At 39.2% G+C, this 20,097-nt stretch overlaps 1 protein-coding gene across 2 annotated transcripts in view; it reads left to right on the top strand.

Annotated features, from left to right (window-relative positions):
* The window catches only part of cdkal1 (CDK5 regulatory subunit associated protein 1-like 1), a 227,002-nt gene that overhangs the window by 190,755 nt on the left and 16,150 nt on the right, over window positions 1-20,097 (top strand). For both annotated transcript variants that reach the window (XM_070835216.1, XM_070835217.1), the window contains exon 13: window positions 18,498-18,581. In XM_070835216.1, the coding sequence (XP_070691317.1) occupies window positions 18,498-18,581 (84 nt within the window). The remainder of the gene's footprint in view (window positions 1-18,497; window positions 18,582-20,097) is intronic.

Here is a 20,097-nt window from a genome sequence, read left to right as displayed (position 1 = left end):
TCTTATGAGCCCAGTTTGTGTATCCAGTGAATCACATCAAAAAGGAATAATCTGAGTTTGCTTGGATTGCATTGACAACCAGTGGCTTTCGTTGTTCTTAATGTATGTATGCATGTATATCTATCTCTCTCCATAGTTGCTGAACTGCTTTTGTTTGCTGTTGGTATACCTCTGCACTTTGCTTTATAATATACAAAACTGGTTCCATTGTATAATATTTAAAGACATATGTATGTACTGGGCATCTTCCTGGCTTCCCTGGCTCACAACACTGCCTACACTAAAATTGTACCTGATAGGCCTCATACAGCTATGCTGTAGGCTCTTACTGAGTACATTGTGTGTTGCATGTTTTCATTAACTTTTTTTTTTTGGTTTGTTTGTTTTCAGGTCTTGCAAAAAGTCAAAAGTCATTCAGCGGCTGCGCTGGCTTACTTGAAAATTATGTGATGTGATAGCTTATTTCATGAGGAAATAACACTTTTCAGAGTAGTGCATTGAATGCCTCGAGCCTTTATTGAGGACACAAGTTGTTTATGTATCTAATGTACCATACAGTATATGAGTGAATAACCTTTGCCAGCAAGTATGGATCGCATTGATAACTGTGTGGAGGACTTGTGGAGGACATAGGCTAGTTAATTAATCTAATGTAGTATGGAGTAATTTTCACTTGTTTTGACCTGTTTATGGGTAAATGTCTGTTGACATTAGAGCATGACCATGTCTGCCCATTAGCAGACTAGTGTATAGAGTTGGCAAAACTGCCATAGGCTTTTACTGGGTACATATAGTACCCAGTGCTTGTTTATGTATCAGGTTCACCACAGGCCAGTATGCGAGTTAATATGTTATGCAGTGCCCATTAACAGATTGAGGCAAACATGGATTTGTTCAGACAGACAAGGTCACAATATCACCCTCTCAAAGCACTGAAAGGTCATTGATATTGTTTTAAACTGCACTACATGCAGTGAATGTCAGTCTTGTACACAGGTTTCCATATACTTCCATATATTTTATCGAGAAATTTGGTTACATATGTCTTTAATGCATGAACTTTCCTTGCATGTCTTGCTAACCACTGCTAACCACTGCTTTGCCCAACAGTATTACGATATTACCCACAATATTACCCATGTCCTGGTGGTCCTCCTGTCTATGGATCCCTGACAAAATCATGGTGGAATTTGCTTTCCTACATTTTTTTTATTTTTGTTTTACCTGACACCTTGCATATATATATATATATATATATAATGTGTGTGTATATAATGCCCTCACCAAGTTTTCAGCCCTACTTTTAATTACTGTACGTGCAAAATGGGTATTGGCTATTAATTGATATATAATAGTGTAGTGAAATAGCTGCCAGTGTGCAGTAACAAACCACTATTGCTACATTTGTGTATGTTTGTATTCGTGCAAAACTTCTCTAATTTATCTGTGTGAATCTTTGTGTAGTGTTTCTGTTCAGGAAAGTGTGTGTGTGTTTTGTTTTTTTTTTATTATTTTTTGTGTGCTTGTTCATACATCTGTATATTTGTGTGTATGGATTTGTGTTAATTAGTACAGTCGCTCCAAGCATCTGCTCTGTGTACAAATTAGCAGAGCCCTCTGTGCCAAACATAGGTGTGTGTGTGTGTGCGCGCGTGTGTGTGCGCGTGCGTGTGTGTGTGTGTGTGTGTGTGTGTGTGTGTGTGTGTGTGTGTGTGTGTGTGTGTATGTCAAAGGTGATGAATATAGAGGGTCTAATTTTGGATGAATGTTCAAATCCTACTCAAGCCCCAGCCGTTTGGCTTGTCACACACATGGACATACACACACACACAGAGCACTGGCCGTTTGATAGCTCTGCCACTCGGCCATATGCCACCCAAGGGCCTGGCATCTGCTACAACACAAACACACAGTAACAAGAGACACACACTGAAGTAATCACTTTTTCTGTTTTGCACGCAAGTACATTTGCATACATGCGCACACTCATGCAGAAGAACACACATTCTATGAAGCACTCACTCTTTACTGCCATTTGCTTTTTGAAAAGTTCATTTACAGTATTTAAACAGCAAATTTGGAACAGCATGTGTATAGGCCTGTATCCCTGTTGCTTTAGACAGCAGATCGCAGTTTACTATATGCAAAGTCCGCTCATTGAAAATGCACGCACATATATAGGGAGGCAAATTCATGGGCAAAGGCAATAAAGACACACACACACATTTATGAACACATGCAGAGTCACATTGATAATACACACAAAGACGCACAAAGGCTGGTATATTATAGAAACATTCAAATGATGTTGAATCCATTGAGATTGGCTTCTCATTTGCAATTGTGCTATTAGCCCACAGTCAGAGCTGGCTCAGTTCGCGAACATGCCCCGTGCATAATCTTCACATACCTCTTCCTGTTGGATGTGCATTTCTTATACTATACATCTGTGCTGGAAATTCTCACTCATTCAATGACCGCTTTCTTCACATTCAGATATTTGTTTTTTGAACCTATTATATCTGCAGTGTGTACAAAAATACAGAAGGATATTGATTATTTTATAAAGTTGCACTAAAGTATCACATATGCTAGTCACTTTACCTATTTACCATTAAAAGACTGAGCTCACGATTACGCTTTCAACCCATATTGCAAAATACCAAGCATGTTTGTTTGAAGTGTTTTAATAGGAACTGTGAACAAGATTGCTCTTGTGAGTGTATCTTGGGTTTTAACTTCATGCAAGCTTTACTGGTCTTGAGTGAGTGCTGAGGGATTGTGCTTTTTGTCTATCTGTCTGCTTCTGATGACTGCTGGTTTGAATGGCACAGCTGTGCACTAGCAGGCTAGACTCTTAACGCTCTATCTGATTACTACCTGCTCCCTTTGATTAATGTTCAGTTAGTGTGTGTGTGTGTGTGTGTGTGTGTGTGTGTGTGCGTGTGTGTGTGCGTGTCTTCTCAGAGTTGATTCAACCTGACCCCCCCCCCCCTCCCCCCCACACCATAAATCAATCAACACCATTGAAGTGCTAATATTACCCCATTTGTGAGCTACTTGCTCATTCAAGTCTCATCTTGCTGAAGCCAATCTGACTTTTACTGATGAGGATTTTGACGTGTCTGATTTGATTATTTCTTAGACTTTTTGGATTTTTAAGTTATTTTCCTTTTCATGTTTTCATAAGTGTAGAGAAAGATGAATTGACTGAAAGGAAAGGATGAAAAAATATTCAGTACGATAATGCAGTTGATCTCTTTTCTGCTGGTTGATTGGCTATCGCAGGATCTGTTTTTCATGTATCATTCTGATGATTGATGGATGTTTTAATTGGATGGTTAGATGCAAGCCAGAGTGACATACATCATTTTGTCAGATATGGAGTTTTGCTTAAGATTTGGCCAAAGTTGAGAGGACAGTTACTAATATTTCCTTTAATTTTTCTCCCCAGTTGGTTTTCCTTTCTGCTTAAATTTCATTTTTAAATCTCACACCTTTAAACATATTATATCAACAGTGTACACAGCAGATTTGTTGAGACATCCAAACAGTGTTGACATTCTCAAATATTTGTTGTTTATGCTAAATATAAAATGAAACACTAACGCCAACTGCTGGATGATATTAAAGAAAAAGCCATTTAAATTATCATGAGTCCAGTCTAAGCTTCTTTAAAGCTGAAGTTAATTAAGTTAGAATCTGGCGAGTTTGTGTATTGCTGCTTGCAGCATTGTTGGAGGTGTGCCTGCTGTTTGGAACATTTATCTGTTTGGAGTGGGCAGATTTCTTGGCCCTGGGAAGGGCTGCTTGGAGCATTCTTGACAACCGCTCATCCAGTCGACTTCATAGTCGACACTTCTCTCCGATGGATCGATTGGATGAACGGTTCTTGAGAAAATCTAAGGTAAGACAGACGGACAAACATACAGAGATTCCATCCTTTAAAGTTAGATGTGGATGAAACCAATAGGAGACATTCTTTCCAGCTGTTCAGACCCCTTCTTTGTCTCTGTGACACATACATACATTGATATGTAGGCCTACATATCATGCTATAGTCGGCACATTTTCCATACATTGGCCAGTAAACAAGCATACATCATTGTGGGTTTGTGTCAGCTCTCATTGCGCCCGTGGCCAACAGCCATAATGCATTAATCTCCTCTCAACCTAGAAAGAGTGGGATATTTTAGCAAATTATATAATACAATTTTACTGTATTCCATTCGCCACCCTATGAAGACCTTCCTTTTGTGGTGCAAGTTTCCAGTATGCACATGGGTTATGTGCATACATTTTTTTTCTGCCATCCTGTCACATGCTTTGCATCTCTGATACATAAATAGATCCATTCTACAGCTTTAACATCATGCTGTACTCACACATTGTCCATACAATGGCTAATAAGCATACTCACATTAGTGTTGGTTTGTCAACTCTTTCTGACCCTGTGCTCATATGAAGAGGCATACTAAATTTATCATTCATTTATTATGTTCTTTGATTTTTCTGTCCATTCACAGTCTACATGTATATCACTCAAACAAGACATAATTGACATCCCGTATGTATTTATTGTGTATAATGCATGTCCTTTTTGCTTAAAATGACTCATAATGTTGGCATGAAACTGCTTACACATTGCATTTAAATTGTTTTGCCACCTGTATACTTTGATGGCTTTGATTCACTAATAAAAGCACGTATTTAGGTTCTATTCACATTAAAATCAATTCAGTGCATTCAGCACTTTCATTGAAGTGCAGTGCTTGTAAAGTTGAATAAGGAGTTTGTTTCAAGCGAAGGAACACCAGAGTGTATTGAAGTGTGTTCTGTTACCTGTTAGGGTACAGTAAAATTAATCATCCACTTAGCATACGTCTCAAAGCATGTTACTAGTTAAGTTTCAAGTAATTTATTTTTTGATTGAAAAAATTTGAGTGACAATTCTTGTCTAAAGGATATGTCACATTCATCATATGTAAAACAGTACCTCTACTCAACTCTCAAGCGAACTTTATTTATAAAGAACTTTACACACAATACAGTTGAAAGCGATTTACAGCACAGAGATTTATTGCAGAGAGAGAAAAATGGAACAAAAGAAAGCAGATAAAGTAAATAAAGAAGACTGTCAAAGAGGAAATTCAAGCAGGTCTAATGTAATACTGGTATGCATATGATGGGAGCTGGTTTACATATGAAATTGAATGAAGCAGCCCACATGTCCATTTGGTATATGGCACTGACATCCATGCAATCTGTGGCTGTCACTCCTTTATTGCTGAACTTGCCAGAATGGCCAAAATGCCTTTTGGATGGCTTGCCTTTCAGCATACAGTATTTTTGTCACCTCAACTTTGCCGTCTCCCTATAGGGAACTATATTCTGTGGGATTCATGCTTCCCTTGCTGTATGACCTTTTATACATATGATCTGTACTGTCAGCGCTTTCCAACCCAATGTTCTTTCCATGGTGTACTCTGTCTACACCAGTAATAGCCCAAGGCTTTGTAGAATTAACTCTACTACTTTTCTCTCTGCCCACTTCTCCCTATAGGAAGTTAACATTTCATTGGTGTCCTTTTCATTGCATCAAGATCTCCTGTCAGCATTTTCTCATTCGATCTCCTCTTTTTGCCCCATATAGTCAGACCATCCACAGAGTAGCCATGTCCCAGGGTGGGTAGTCTGAATTCCTACTACTTTTCCAACTGTTTTTCTTATTTTCCCCTTGACTAAATACACCTTGACTAATATTTAGGGCCCGAGCACCAAGCGGTGCGAGGACCCTATTGAAACTGCGTGGGGGAAAAATGTGCAAGGGAGGAAACGGGCCAGTACCCAAGAACCAAGAGGTGTACGGACCTCATAGGCCTCGAGCAGGTAGGCCTTGAAAAAATACGTGAAATGAAAAAAACCAGGAGACCAGGGGGCCAAAAACATAGTTGAAATGCAAGGAATTCTTCTTCTTCTTCTTTTTTAGGCAAATGAATTGCATTTTTGGGGGCCTAAACATGCACGAAAAGTCATGAAAGTTTGCAGAAAATTCAGTCGTGGTGAAAAATTACATATTTCATAGGTTTCAATGGCTCTGTAGCGCCACCTAAACTCAGCCCCGGAACTGCGTTTTATGTACATGTACGAAATTCGTAGGGTTCATATATCTCTTCACGGCGAACACAAAAAGTCTCTTGGAGCGATGACCTCAACCCAACAGGAAGTCGGCCATATTGGATTTTTCACGCATTTTTGGCGATTTACAGGGGACGTAAATGAACGAACTAGTCCGAGGGGGTTCCAGCGATCGACTTCAAACTTGGTCAGCTGGTAGAGAAGGCATCAACGATGAAAAGTTATTAAAGGTCTCTACAAAACTTTAACGGTTTGGGCGTGGCGAGCTGTCAAAGTTCAGTGTCTCACCATGACTCGCCATGAAACAGGAAGTTGTTAATAACTTGACTGTACATGATGTGGGTCTGGAGCGAACACCGTGAGTCTCCGTCAAAAGCTGTTGCCGTGACAACCAGGAGATTTCGATAATACATTTTCCTTCGCCATGAGCATTAAAAGTGCTGTAACTCCACTATACAAGGTCCTATCTTCACCAAATTTATACCGTTTGATGACTGTCCGGCTCTGCTATAACTTCAGCGTACATTATCCAATCTCTTTCAAACTTGTCACGCTTAATAAGAGTCCCAACCTGAAGACATCTAGATGCCAATTAGTGACCACAGTCATTGCGCCACCTGGTGGCAACAGGAAGTAACACATCTATGGCAATGATCATTTTCACAGTGTAGTCAACACTTCATATACTGGAATATAGGACGTGATTAGTGGCTGTTCTATGGCACCACAGGAAGTGACGTGTAACTCCTTCACGCACTGTCCGACATACATGAACATTTTGAGCCGTGTGGAAGGGTCAGAGTCCAGCAACAGGACGGAGCCGCCGCACACCACGACGTGCACGGAGGTGCGAGGGCCCTCCAACGCTGCTTGCAGCTTTAATTACTTTTGTATGCGTGTTTTTCACTCAACATTCTTCGAAGTACTATATGGAGTGAATAGCACATTACAGGTGGATTTTCAGTTGTTCTTATAGCAATTCACAGTTATCTCATCTAAACAAGTTTACAATGGCGACTTCCACTGAAAGGACTTGAATGTTCGTGGCCATTTTCTTGCCGTTTTGTGTGTTTTGAATACAGAATACAACATATTGTTCCTTCCCTCACTACAGACCTTGCTGCCTGCGGTTACAGTCTAATAAAGCAGAAGTACAAAAGAAAGAAAGATTATAATGATACTGCAAGAAGAAATCAAATGCATAATCAAAAGCAAATCTTCCTTCTTATTTCTCTTGCTTTTTATATGTCCTTGGTTCATCTGTTGTTTTCTTGTCCTTGGGTACCTGAGTGAGATGAAGAGAGAAAAAAACAACAGATTACGTGACAGTCCATCATTGCACCACTTCAGAGTGTACCATCACTAGGACAGATGAAGAGGACACGGGCATACTGAGCCATGCACGGTTACACACAAATACACACTGACACGGAGTCGTTGTGGAGAGAATGCCCATGAGGAGAATCAAAATGTTGAGTGTCCAAGAGCGAACAGTCTGCAGCACACATCACTTTAACCCCCCTGTCAGTATTCTGTATGCACAAGAGAAAGAAAAGGGAGGAGTAGGTCATAATTGCGGGTAAAACTTGGTATGTGGTATACAATGATAGTTGTTAAGGGTTTCCTTGACATTGGCCGACATGAACTGAAATTGTTTTATTTTGTTCAGATGAGGAGAATGCTACAGTAATGTGAAAGATGACAATGCAACAAACCTGTATAGAAATCCACTTACTGTTTTTTTTTTTTTTTTAATGTGTGTTTTGTCCACTTCAGTACAAGCTTTTAGCTATATTTGGATGCCTTGGTGTAAGCTCAGACACCAATTACCATTACCAAAGAGTGTACAAGAAGTTTTTTTTGTAGGTCCCACAACTCCAACAGTGATACATCTCTCTAGCGGATCATGACATGTCAGTTTCAGGAAAGCCATTCTCCCAGACAAGCTTTCATTTATAGCATATCATGCATCCATCCCCTATCCAAACTCCACCTCCTTAACGGCACAGCAGTGCATGTATTCTCGCTGACTGTGGGCATTGGAGACTGCTCTAGAGACACTGAATTCAAGACCAAAAATTTTAAATATTGTATTGAAGAGGGTTTTTAAATGATGGCTCAGTTCTTTCTTTATATTTGTTTGAAAATCTACAACAAATTTGAAAGGCAGTTTTAGTCTGTTACATCAAGAAAACTGCAGATTTTTTTCCTGCTTCTCCTCTCGGCAGAACACACAATTCTCTAGGTCTTATCAGTTTTTCTACCAAATATCCAATCACGTTTATCGCCATTTTATTTGGATTTGTGCAATTGCCAAAAGTCAGAAAAAAGGAAGCAGGGAGCCAGAGATAGAACATGCATCAAAGGTCATGAGCCAGCTTTTAACCCAATCAGGCATTAGGAGTGCATGATTCTTGCCTTATCCCACAGAGCCACCAGGATGGCCTTGTAGCTCATGTTCTTTCTCCCTTATCAAAACTCATACATACATTTCTCTCATTCTAATAGGACAACTGGAGGGCTAGCCTTGAACAGCAATCAGACGCGTTTGCTAGATAGGTCTTCCTATGCATGTATGATTTGTTGTGTCTTCAGGTGTGGCCTCCAGTGATAATCATAATCATACTGCTATTGCCAAGGCATTAGTTTCAGCTGCAATTATAGATTAATGTGGATGTATAGATGTGTGTGTTACACTTTCACTTTCTTATTCTCTCTTTCTCTCTTTAACACACACATACGCACATGAATTACACACACCAAGGCCTTCAGGCCTCCAGGGACATAACGGACAATCAGCCTGACAATCACAGCTGAGCTCTGATTGATGCTGCCGTTGCTAACGCACACAATTTCAGGCACATAGATGCTGTAATGCCAACGGCTTGGGCCCCCACACCCACCTCAGACACACACACACACACACACACACACAGATACTCTGTCAAAGAAGCCTCTTGGTGAATAAATGAATAACTAAAGGAGTATGGAATGTTTTTCCAATCAGTGTGGCTACGTGAGATATGATATCAATTATTATCATCCTAGCAGAGGAAAGAAAAACATGATCAATGCTTGATAGTATCAACCTGTTTGTCAGAAGGTTGAAAAGTATTAGTTAGACAGTCTGCCAGGGAGTGAAATGTGCTGGGCGGCCTGTGATGAAAGGTGACATACGTGCATACATAAAGCATTTTTCCTATTGCTGTTTGTATTTTTCTTTTGTTGTTTGTATTGTGTCTCGTGGAATGATAATGCATTCAGGGCTTATATATTAACAATATTGAGATTTGGCCAGTTGCTATTTCAACTTATGATTGATGGGAATTAAAAATATTGACAGAAGATTTAAACTAACAAAATTTAGAGGTGACTGGCAAATTCCGCTCTAGCTTTACATAGCAGAAGTCCACCTACAAGTCTTGTACTGCAGAACTCCAGAGGACTTTCTCCATGACACTTTTGGAGTTTTGCCTAAAGGCTTAACGTTGCACACGGCCAAGTATATATGTTTTTGTTGTTTGTGGCGTTATGTTTCTGTGTGTGTGTTTGGATATCATGCATTTTTACAACTGTTTATAACTGTGTTGCAGAGGCTTTGAGGTTTTGACGTGATTCATTCCAGCATCTGAGATACTAAACTGCCTATGGGCTACTGTCACAGGCCTGTGTGTGGATGTGTTTGTGTGTGTTGTGTCGTGTGTGTGTGTGTGTGTGTGAAGGGGACATCTATCTGTCTCCTCTGACAAACTAGATCTGTCACACTGGTGGCAGACTCGACTGTCTTTTCTGTTGGTTAGCTGAAATTGATGAGGCAATCAAGTGTGTATGTCTCTGATTGTGTGTGTGTTTTTTGGGTCTAAGCCAACATACAGTATGTTTTATGTAGGTGCAGCACATTTGTATTGTCAAGGAGGACCAGAGCCCATTGTCACATAGTATTATGATCTTCAAGCACGTGTTGTAAAAATGGAAATACATAAATCACTTTTATGTAACACTTCATCCTCTGCTACAAATTTTTATTTCACTTTATTTGTCCTTTTTCTCTTTGTATTCTTTTTCTTAAATTTAGTATTTTTGCGACATGCTTTTACTGTTAGCTGCAATGGGATCTATTCATTTTATCCAGTCCAGTATGCCTTGTGTGTGCAGTGACACATTTCTGGTTGCTTTGGCTCTGTACCCCAGCACACTGGATCTAAAATGAAATGCTAACTTTCCTAATTTTTCAACTTAGCAGTCTCAACATCCATATTGAATTAACAATGAAGCAATTGCAACCATGACATTAGAAGGTCACTTTATTAACACTTACAGGCTGTAAGTATTTAAGTATTTCACTATTCTCTGAAATTGTTCACAACTAGGTCTGTGGATTGCTGTGAAGTTATTTCATTATTGTATGTTAAATGTTTGGCACTCTTGAGAGCCACAAATCAGATGCAGTCAAATTCACCGTATCCTTCTCTCATTTCCTCAAATATCGCTGCTATTCACTCCCTTTGGCATCTGATACCAATGCATAAGGCACCCTCAGAGCAACTGTTACAGCTGTCCCTTCATTCCAGTTGGTTCTCATTGCCGTCTTGTCAAATGATGACACCCTGCAGCTGTATAAGATGCAGGGTGTACTGGACCTTTGTCATCATCATACAGAAAAAAATAAATGGACTGATACCATGCTTTACATGATGAAGTTGAAGGATGAAGTTTCCCTTTTTGTCAGCATATTTAGCACTATGTACCATGAGAATGTTCTAGAAATGGTTAACAAAGCTGACACTGTGGACCGCAAGCGCAACAACATTGGAAATGCTTATGCCAACAGACGCTGAAGCATCTCTAGTAGCGCATTGGTGCTGCAGTGCGCCCTAAACTAACCTTTGCATGCTTGCCATTCTTTTTTCCACTCTCTGTGAAACTTCTTCAAAATCCTTGCTTGACTGAGTTTGCTTCATGACCTCAGCATTCATCCAACCAAGCACAGTGCTTTGTTGTGTAATTTAAGAATAGTAAGAGTACCATTCTTCATTCCAGGAAAAGCCTGTCTTGTAGGTACAAGCTGTTTTTTCTTCATCTCAGAGTATTTGTAAGGCTAACATTTCAGTGCTTGAGAGACAGTGTTTGTTTACTATATCATAAGTGAGGCTAACAGGTTGATATTTTTTCTGCTTCTCACATCCTATGCATTAGATCTTTTGTATACTTCCCTGCTTGTCTGACCTTGGTATTCTCAATTCTCTCTCATTCCTTTACTTGCTTATCTTCTGTTAAACTTCTCATTCTTGCTTTCTTGGAATCAGCAGTGCACCTTTATTTAAGTGTAACTATCTATGTGTTTTATTTTACTGTGTATGTGAGTGTGTTCTTACTAAGACTAACTGTTGGAACACGGTTCAGTTAATTGAGGGCGGCTTGTATAACTGGGGACAAAAGCGGCTCCTAAATTGCGAAAAAGCTGATTTATAGGTTAGTTGTTAAGGTTTGAGTTAGGGTAAGCAAGTCTACAGGAAGTGAATGTAAGTCAATGTAATGTTCCCAAAAGTGACCAAAGTGGTTTTGGTGTGTGTGTGTGTGAGTGAGAGAGAGAGAGAGAGAGAGAGAGAGAGAGAGAGAGAGCTACAGAGGGCCTGCAGGGGGGTTGTAGATTTGATGCAGGTGCGCTGCATTCTGTTTTGGCAAAAACCTCTCACATTTCACCAGCCCTGTTCAGAGACAGAGAGAGGGCGGGGGTGTACAAGAGCCAAGAAAGCATTAGAGGTCTGGGGTATAGCCTCAAGACACAAACAGGCACACACACATGAACACACGCAGGCACACAGCTAGTGTCACTTCATCTTCGTCTTTTCTAAATCTCCCTACGCAAACTTTATTTTCATGGTGTCTCAGTTGTCTGAAAGAGTCAAAAATCCTCTCTCTATGTGCCCAATTCTTATAACTGTTTTAATATTTCACACTGATTATAGCTGGGTCATTGGTTTATTTATTGGTTTTCACTCAGGGCTTCGAAGTTCCATGAAGCAGAAAACGAGTAAGAAAATGGTTCTCCCTTGAACTCTGATCCCACCACTCTTGCATTGTAAAATCAGCATTCTCATTTTTTCAAAAATCATGAAGAGAAATAAGGAGATACGAAGTGTCAATAATCCTGGACTGTATATGTTGAATTAAAGTACGACAAAACTTTTGGAAGGTCACAAAAATATCGATCATTCTTTTCCTATTGGGTGCAGCGATTGTCTTGGCTGCTGATAAATTCTTTGGGTGTCAAGTTGTAGTTTAAGTATGACAATACAACCGCTGGGATATTTTAAGTTTCTATTCACCAAAATAATGAAAGCCTTACACAATACAGTGGTGGCTACTTCTATATGGTAACGAAGGCCCAAAAAGTGATAAACACAGATTTTTCTTTAAAGTGATTTATACAGAGGAACGTGGCTTTAAAGCGCTGTAGATTTAAGTTGTTGTGTGTCTGTGTGTGTGTGTGTGTGTGTGTTTTCAAAGTACAATGTATATTCACATTTGAAGATACACAGTATGTGTATACGTGTGTACATGAATATGCTCGCCTTCATTTGATTTCAGGTAGGCGTGTGGATTCTCGCTGGTTAACACAGCAAAGTGAACAGCTAACATGTTTTCTCTGTGTGTCAGATCTGTGTATCAAACATCCAAATCCAGGCACACACCCACTGTGCACGATCTGTGGCGTTTGGATAAAGATGCCATTCAAAGAGCACTTCATGATTGTAGTCCACTTGTCCCACTCGCAGGACTGTTTGTGTCTGGGGCTGGTCAGAGCTGAAGGACTCGCAAGCTTTCTTTCCTTCAACTAGCTTTCTGTGCATTTCAAGCCCATTGTTTGTCCAAATGTAGTTCATTTTCAGAACTTAATACCGTTGATTGCAGTGTTTCCTCCTTTTTGAAATGTAACCTTGTGTAATCAACATTTCAAACACTCGAAATGAACCAGACCTCATGAATTGTTCCTAATCATAGTCATTTTCATTTTATCAAAGTTTTAAGTGGTCTGTAATAATTCAAACATCAGTACTAATTTGACATCATAGATTGTTGGAGCCAGTCGTATCAGATTGTAAACTTAGCGGCAGTGGTTAACATGGCTTTCCTTTCTTTAGTGCAGCCAGATAGATAGTGAGTCAGTCTCTTGTCTGCCAAAGTACCTTTTTCCTCTTGCACATTAGAATGTAAACCTTATATTAGACTCCTGAAAGGCTGGAACTATTAGGCAGAAAGATATTTGATCATATTGTAAAAGACAGTTGTGTGCAGTGCATGAACAGACAGATAAGGAGTCAGTTTATCAACTGAGAAAAGCACCTTCAGCTGTTACTGGTGGTTGAGTTTGAGAAAGACAAGACTGGGTGTGTATGTGTGTGAACATGAAATAAGTGGTCTTGACTGCTTTGTAGAGGCTTTATAGAGAAGCCATTTAAAAAAAAATCCCTGAGACTTTAATTTAATTTAGAATTATTAGTTTTCACAAAATGTTCTCCATTTTATTTGCTTCAACATCTTATTTTTCTGTTGATTTTTCCTTTAACTTCCTCACTCACCACACCATCATTCTGTATATTGGATTTGCTCTGTCTAAGTTAGTGTGTTACTTTGTGTGAAGTATTTATGTTCAAGCCTTGTTCCAAACAGTTCGTAGAACTTTGATCTGTGTTGATTTTACATTTGTCCCCAGAAACATTTAACCAAAGCCGCCCTTAATCCGCTCAGTCTTTGTGGCAAACACTGCAAAGTTTGAGTCTTTTTTACTTTGGTTTTGACTTTGAGGGTAAAACAAAATGTCCAGACCAACAGGAGTGTTTTTTTTTTTCTTCCCCTTTCAAGCAGCTTATTCAAAGGGAACCAAAAGATCAGAGCATCTCTCTTTAGCCCTGTTAAATCCCTCCCCGCAACGATTGTTTTGCAGGCAACAAAACAAAATGTCTTTCTACAAGGGGCTACAGAAGGCTGTGTGTTTGTAGGTTTGTTTGTAATAGCTGATCTGTGTGTGTGTGTGTGTGTGTGTGTGTGTGTGTGTGTGTGTGTGTGTGTGTGTGTGTGTGTGTGTGTGTGTGTGTGTGTGTGTGTGTGTGTGTGTGTGTGTGTGTGTGTGTGTGTGTGTGTGTGTGATAATTTGGCAAGATTTGTGAGCAACTAGGCATGTCTTATTCCACCATTCCTCTATGTATGTGTGTGTATGTCTTTCCAGTAGAGTGCAAGTGTGTGGAACGACATGGTTGGATAATGAGTTGAAGAGTGAGATGAAATTAAAATAGGTGGGTCAGAGGATGAGGGAGTGGTGCATAAATGAATGGGGGAGGGTCAAAAACAGTCAGGATGCAAAGTCAAATTAAATTTCAGACTCATGGTCAGTTTAACTTACATGAGAGCTGAACCCTCACTTACTCATTGGTACCCGACACTCAAACTAAATAAAACCATTTATCTATGTTTATGTAATGCTTATAAATGCTAAACGGGCACGTAAAGAGCTGCCACTGACAGTTTGTTTTATGTAGTTATGGCACAGGATATTTAGGTGTGTGGCGATTACATCTTTATAGCAAGATCTGAGAAAACCAAAGGCCAGTGAGAGCCAAGTTTAATCCACGTGAGGCAGAAGTAGACGAGGCGTCCGACCATCATTGCTGCTTTGATTGATGTGGCATGTTGCATCCGTGGTTGCTAGACATTGACTTGATTCACTGACTGTTTTATCTGGAGTCAAATGGATAACATTTTATATCACTGGGCAGAATATCCCATCCTTATGTGATAATTAAGTGTGAGCTTTAAAGGGACTTAGCACTTAGCGGAATAGATTTTCAAAATAGGTTAAGATAATTTAGTGTGTCCTCGTTGACGACACATGCTGTGCGCTTGGCTGCCGTCGTAAAGGATAACTGAGGCATTTTTAAACCTGGGCCCTATTTTTACATTTTTTGTGTTCAAAAGGTACACAAAGTTTGGGATTTGGTCCAATAGATCACCTCCACTGACTGTTGAGAGAGGGTGGCGAACAAGCTTAAGTGGCTGTTAAGGTAACTGCCAGAGGCGATCTACTGCACCATTTTCAAAAAGATGTTTCCTACCAGTCATTTTGAATCCAAACATATGGAAGAACAGGGCCCATGTTTAAGCATATCAGAGTTTTCCTTAAAGACCACAGTCATCCCAAAGACAATCAAAGAGAATGTGGCTTTTCTGTAAATTATATAATACTTCTCCTGTATAATTAATCCCATGCAAAATTATGGCTGCTTTTCAGTCTAGTTAGAGACATAATCCAGTCACATCGTAAAAAGACCACAGATGCAGCGAGAGATTTTGGATAATGTTCTAGTGAATTGCTCCTTTATTTGTGACGCAGATGAAAATGCTGATTACAATTCAAAGCCACAGTTCTCTCATTATCCTTGTTATGATGTGGATTAATTATCAATTAAACTCATGATCCCACAAATCTGTAGTGAATCTGCTGTGTATCACGGGATGTTATTCTCTGGATGGTGAACTAAATACACATCTCACTGTGCGAAGACATGCACATAGATGCCTTGTTTGGTATTCTGTGATGTTTTTCAGCAGATGGAGTAAATACAAATCTAAATGCAGACTCTCACATATGCATATATGCAAGGAAAGACCAGCAAATGCACAGCATACAAATACATACCCGCAGCTCCTGGTGTGGTGCACAGAGGTGTGTGCTCATCAACTTTTCATTTACTGAAGTCACTGCATTCTCGTAGATGTGTTAATGCATGATCATCCTTTTATTCACAGTTCAATCAACATATTAGGATATACCTTAGGCAGGCAGAGCCGTACAAACTCACATTATACACATCTAGCAGTCCTTCCAGTGCATCTCTCCTCTGGTCCACAATGTAAGGTAGACAACTGAATGAAAAGAGGCTTTGGTAAGGTGGGCTTCTATCTTGCATGGAGTTAAATGACTCTAAAGTGATGCACCTATAATCTTTGGAAAATGACAACAACCTATAAAAAAAAAAACGATAGTACATAGGTACGAAAAATTATGGTCATTAGTCAGCAGTTAATGGTTAACAAAATGATAAAATGTTAATGGATGACTTTTGTATATTTTAAGTGTTCTGAAAAGACAAATATATACATATATTTTCATAAATATATATGTACAACACTGAGAAAATAGATTTTAGATATTTTTCTTCGATTCAAAGAAACAAACAAAAGGCCCAAATCAAATGCTCACCACCCAGTATTAATGTTCAAAGGATATTTTCCACCTTCTTTTTCTGAAAATTGCTCTGTTTGCAGGAAACAGTGATTTATTTAGTCTCTTTTTAAGTCTGTCAGCATGCCTGTGCAGGTGTTGTCTGTGTTGGAACACACACACACACACACACACTCACAGTAAAATCAGTAAAAAAGAAAGGGAAAAAGGATGAGAGGCAGTTATAGTTGAATGAATAGAGGTATGAACAACAAAGAAAATGCCCTGAGATAGGAGAGAGGGATGGAAGCAAAAGGATAAGGGAAGGAGGGAAGAAAAGCGCACAGAAGACGAGTGTCTGCAAAAATGGAAACACCCTGAGCAATGTGTCAGAGCAATGACTTCTAAGGCTCTGACATATAACTAAGGAAATGATCAGTCAGCACAGTTTTACAGTACAAGGCTCATCACCGACACAGTTCAAATGCAAATACTGCCCATTGAGCCTTCAGGACACACTGCTCCCAACATTTTCAACTATATGTTGCTGATTTTTAAAACCCAGGTGGTTTATGCTCTGCAGCACTATTTCCTGAATCGCTGGCTGGGATTTAAACTTTTTGCACTGGTTCTTTACATGACAAGATCATTGGTATGTTTTTATAAGACAGGATGCCGTGGCAAAATAAATGTGATGTTGTCTCATCTAGGTCACTGTTTTCAGCTGGCAAATGATGTGCTAAATGCACCCGAGATTAATTCTACATCCATCAGGACACTTCAGGAAATGCATTAGGCCACAGTGTAAAATAGAATGAGTATGGATCCAACCATGAAGCACAGTCATAGATATTTGTATTGGTTGTCAAGATACTCATCCATGGGGGACAAGTGAGAAAAGACATCTCCATTTCTGAGTCAGTCGTTAGGTGGTTTTATTCACGCCTGCATTACTTTCAACAAAGTTGTCATTCTCGTCTCTTCTTTGTACTCTTTTGAATCAACAACATTTTTCAACAAAAAATTACTTTGTCATTATGCCCCATACTAAATTTCTTTTTTGGGAGGCCTTGTTGTAGTATTTGATTTTCTCATGTCCTGAATAGACTATTTTCTGTTTGCATTTGGATTGTATCGTGTATAGCCTTGTGTTTTTCCCCTTTTATTCAGTTTTTTTTTTTTGTAAGGACCTGAGTTTAATAGTACTCACTATATTCTCAGCCCAAGTGCTAAAACTGAAGTGGAAAGGAAACCTTGAGATTGTAATTAAATGGTGAACTGTAGTAACAGAAAACATGAAAAAAACATTAAAGTGTAAAACTTTGATTGAATTGGGATCTTGATGAATAGAAGCATATTGTATGACCAAGGCAGCTTGCTTGTGACTGAGGAACTGAGGAAGATACTGTGCTGTGCACACAGCCTGTGCAACAAAAGTGGTAAATTAATAGCTTGTGTTTGTGTATTTATAGTTGATATTCATGATTATTTATTGCACATAAACTATGATAAGCATTTTAAGAATATTTTATGTTGTCAAATCATATCAGTAGATGTGTGTCAGCAAATTAAATCAGTGTATCTGTTTTGAGATGCAATAAAAACAGGCACCAACATGGTTTGGTTCTGTCAGCTCAGTTAATGCAAATAAGCCAAATTTCTAACAATTGTCTAGTTAAGTAATTTGTCTTTTTGTACAGTCTGTTATCTTTGAAATCCTTCAGATGACATGAAAATACAAATAACATACCACTATCAGTTTTTTAAGTGAGCATGTACCCTTTCTGACTCAAAGGTACATCAATGGCAAGAACACAAAAAGACCAAAGTCACTTTTGACCCGGCTGGATCCAACCAGAAAGAGATCCAGAGATAGAAAACAGTAGAGACAGTGTTGATTGCCAGGGATTAATCCTTTTATTTTCATTTTTCCATGGTTATGGTCAGCATATAGCTGAGGACATGCATGTGCACACACACACAGATGGGCATGTCTACACTGAAAATACAGCTACACAAATACTGCATGAAAGGTGGATGTTTCATTAGTAAATAAACTTGCATATGGTTGATATTTGTTGTCTGAGCAAATACAGTTCCCTAATGTTTGTCTCTACATCTCTCACTCTCTCTGTAGGTGGGGGAGCGGCAGCATGTGTTGGTGACAGAAGAGTCATTTGATGCCCAATACTTTGTGGCTCACAACAAGTTCTACGAACAGGTAAGATAATTTAAGTTAAAATACATCAATAAATGACTCAAGCACAAACTCCATAGTATAGTATGGTTAAGACAGGGCTCCAGACTATCTTTCCCACTGGTAACACTGGTGCCACCAACTTGGTTGCACCAGCACGTGATTTGGTTGCATGCTTTTTTTTTTTTATTGGTAAATTTGTTTTTAGATTCTGAATACTGTGCCACTGTGGTGTTTTTTCTTCTTCTCTGACTCAGAACATCATGCACCAGCATGAATCACAACATGAAATTTTAAGTTGCACACTCACAAAGCCCTGTTAAGAGTACATTCAAGGAAAACCACGTTTTTAAATCATACTAAAAATGTATTCAATATATTTGAAATACTAATAGTGTTTCAGTTATATTTTCTTGGCATGTTTAGCTTTAGAGATAATAATAACTAGTATTTTTATTATTTGTTATCCTATATTTGGTGATTAGCTTTATAATCAAGCCATTTGTCAGTGGCTGGTATGGATATCAGTGCCTGGCGAGGGACGATTTAGCGCGCTGAATGTTTGCTGACTTGTTTGCATTGGATGAATCCCAGGATAATTTATTTGGCCTACACAGTCTATCAACCATCGAAAACACACAGTGAAAAAGCTGTAAATGAATCTGCATTTGATGAAAACTTTACCGTATGTGAAGCTAATCCAACCCTTCCTCATTTTCACACTTAGTAAATCAGATCAGAAGCTTTGCTTTGCATGTCGCAGGAGTACTCACAGCAGGTGTCAGAAGCTTAAGCTTGTATTGACTAAAGTAGGTTAACTATAATATCACACATACTCACAAATACACACACACACACACCCTGCGGTGGTCATGAGAGCATTTGGCGGCTGATAGCGGCAGTAGTTTTGCTTTTTTTTACTGTACTAACATTAAGGTCAGCCCTAAAGACATGAACATTCCATCCTACACACACAGCTGTTCACATACACACACATACGCATGGCTTCAAAGACCCTCTCTCAACCTGTGAAAAATTCACTTTAAAACATCTTCAAATAAATCAATTTCCTCCTGCTTTAACCATCATCAGAAACATGTTTGAAGTTATGCTTTTTATTAGCGGGGAGGGCAGGGGGTGGTAATAATTTTTCCTCCCTTCCACTTTCCTCTCCTCCCCTCCTCTCCTCCTCTTTGCACCTCCTTCTGCAGGCAATAAACTTAAGTTACAAGTGTCACTCGGTTCATGTGTATGTTGTAAGGGTGCACACTCCTTCATGCACGTGTGCAATTGTACAGATGCAAGCATGTATATCATGTGTGTCAGCTGAGCACACTGACATGTTTGATGTTTTCTCTCCATGTTTTTTTCACATTAAGTATTTGGCATGTGTAAATCACTCCCTGACTTGAAAACACTATGTACTAAGATGATCCTGAATCTGTCCCCCTGAGGGATACATCCCCATATCATGTGTACTGTATGTCTGTATCCACGGGACACACAGACACATGCAGTACATACACATGGGGTTTGATAC

This window comes from Pempheris klunzingeri, chromosome 8 (genome assembly GCF_042242105.1).
Source record: "Pempheris klunzingeri isolate RE-2024b chromosome 8, fPemKlu1.hap1, whole genome shotgun sequence".
NCBI classification, from domain to species: Eukaryota; Metazoa; Chordata; class Actinopteri; order Acropomatiformes; family Pempheridae; genus Pempheris; species Pempheris klunzingeri.
The sequence above is the reverse complement of the archived record's forward strand: the minus strand, read 5'-3'. Positions and strand labels throughout refer to the sequence as shown.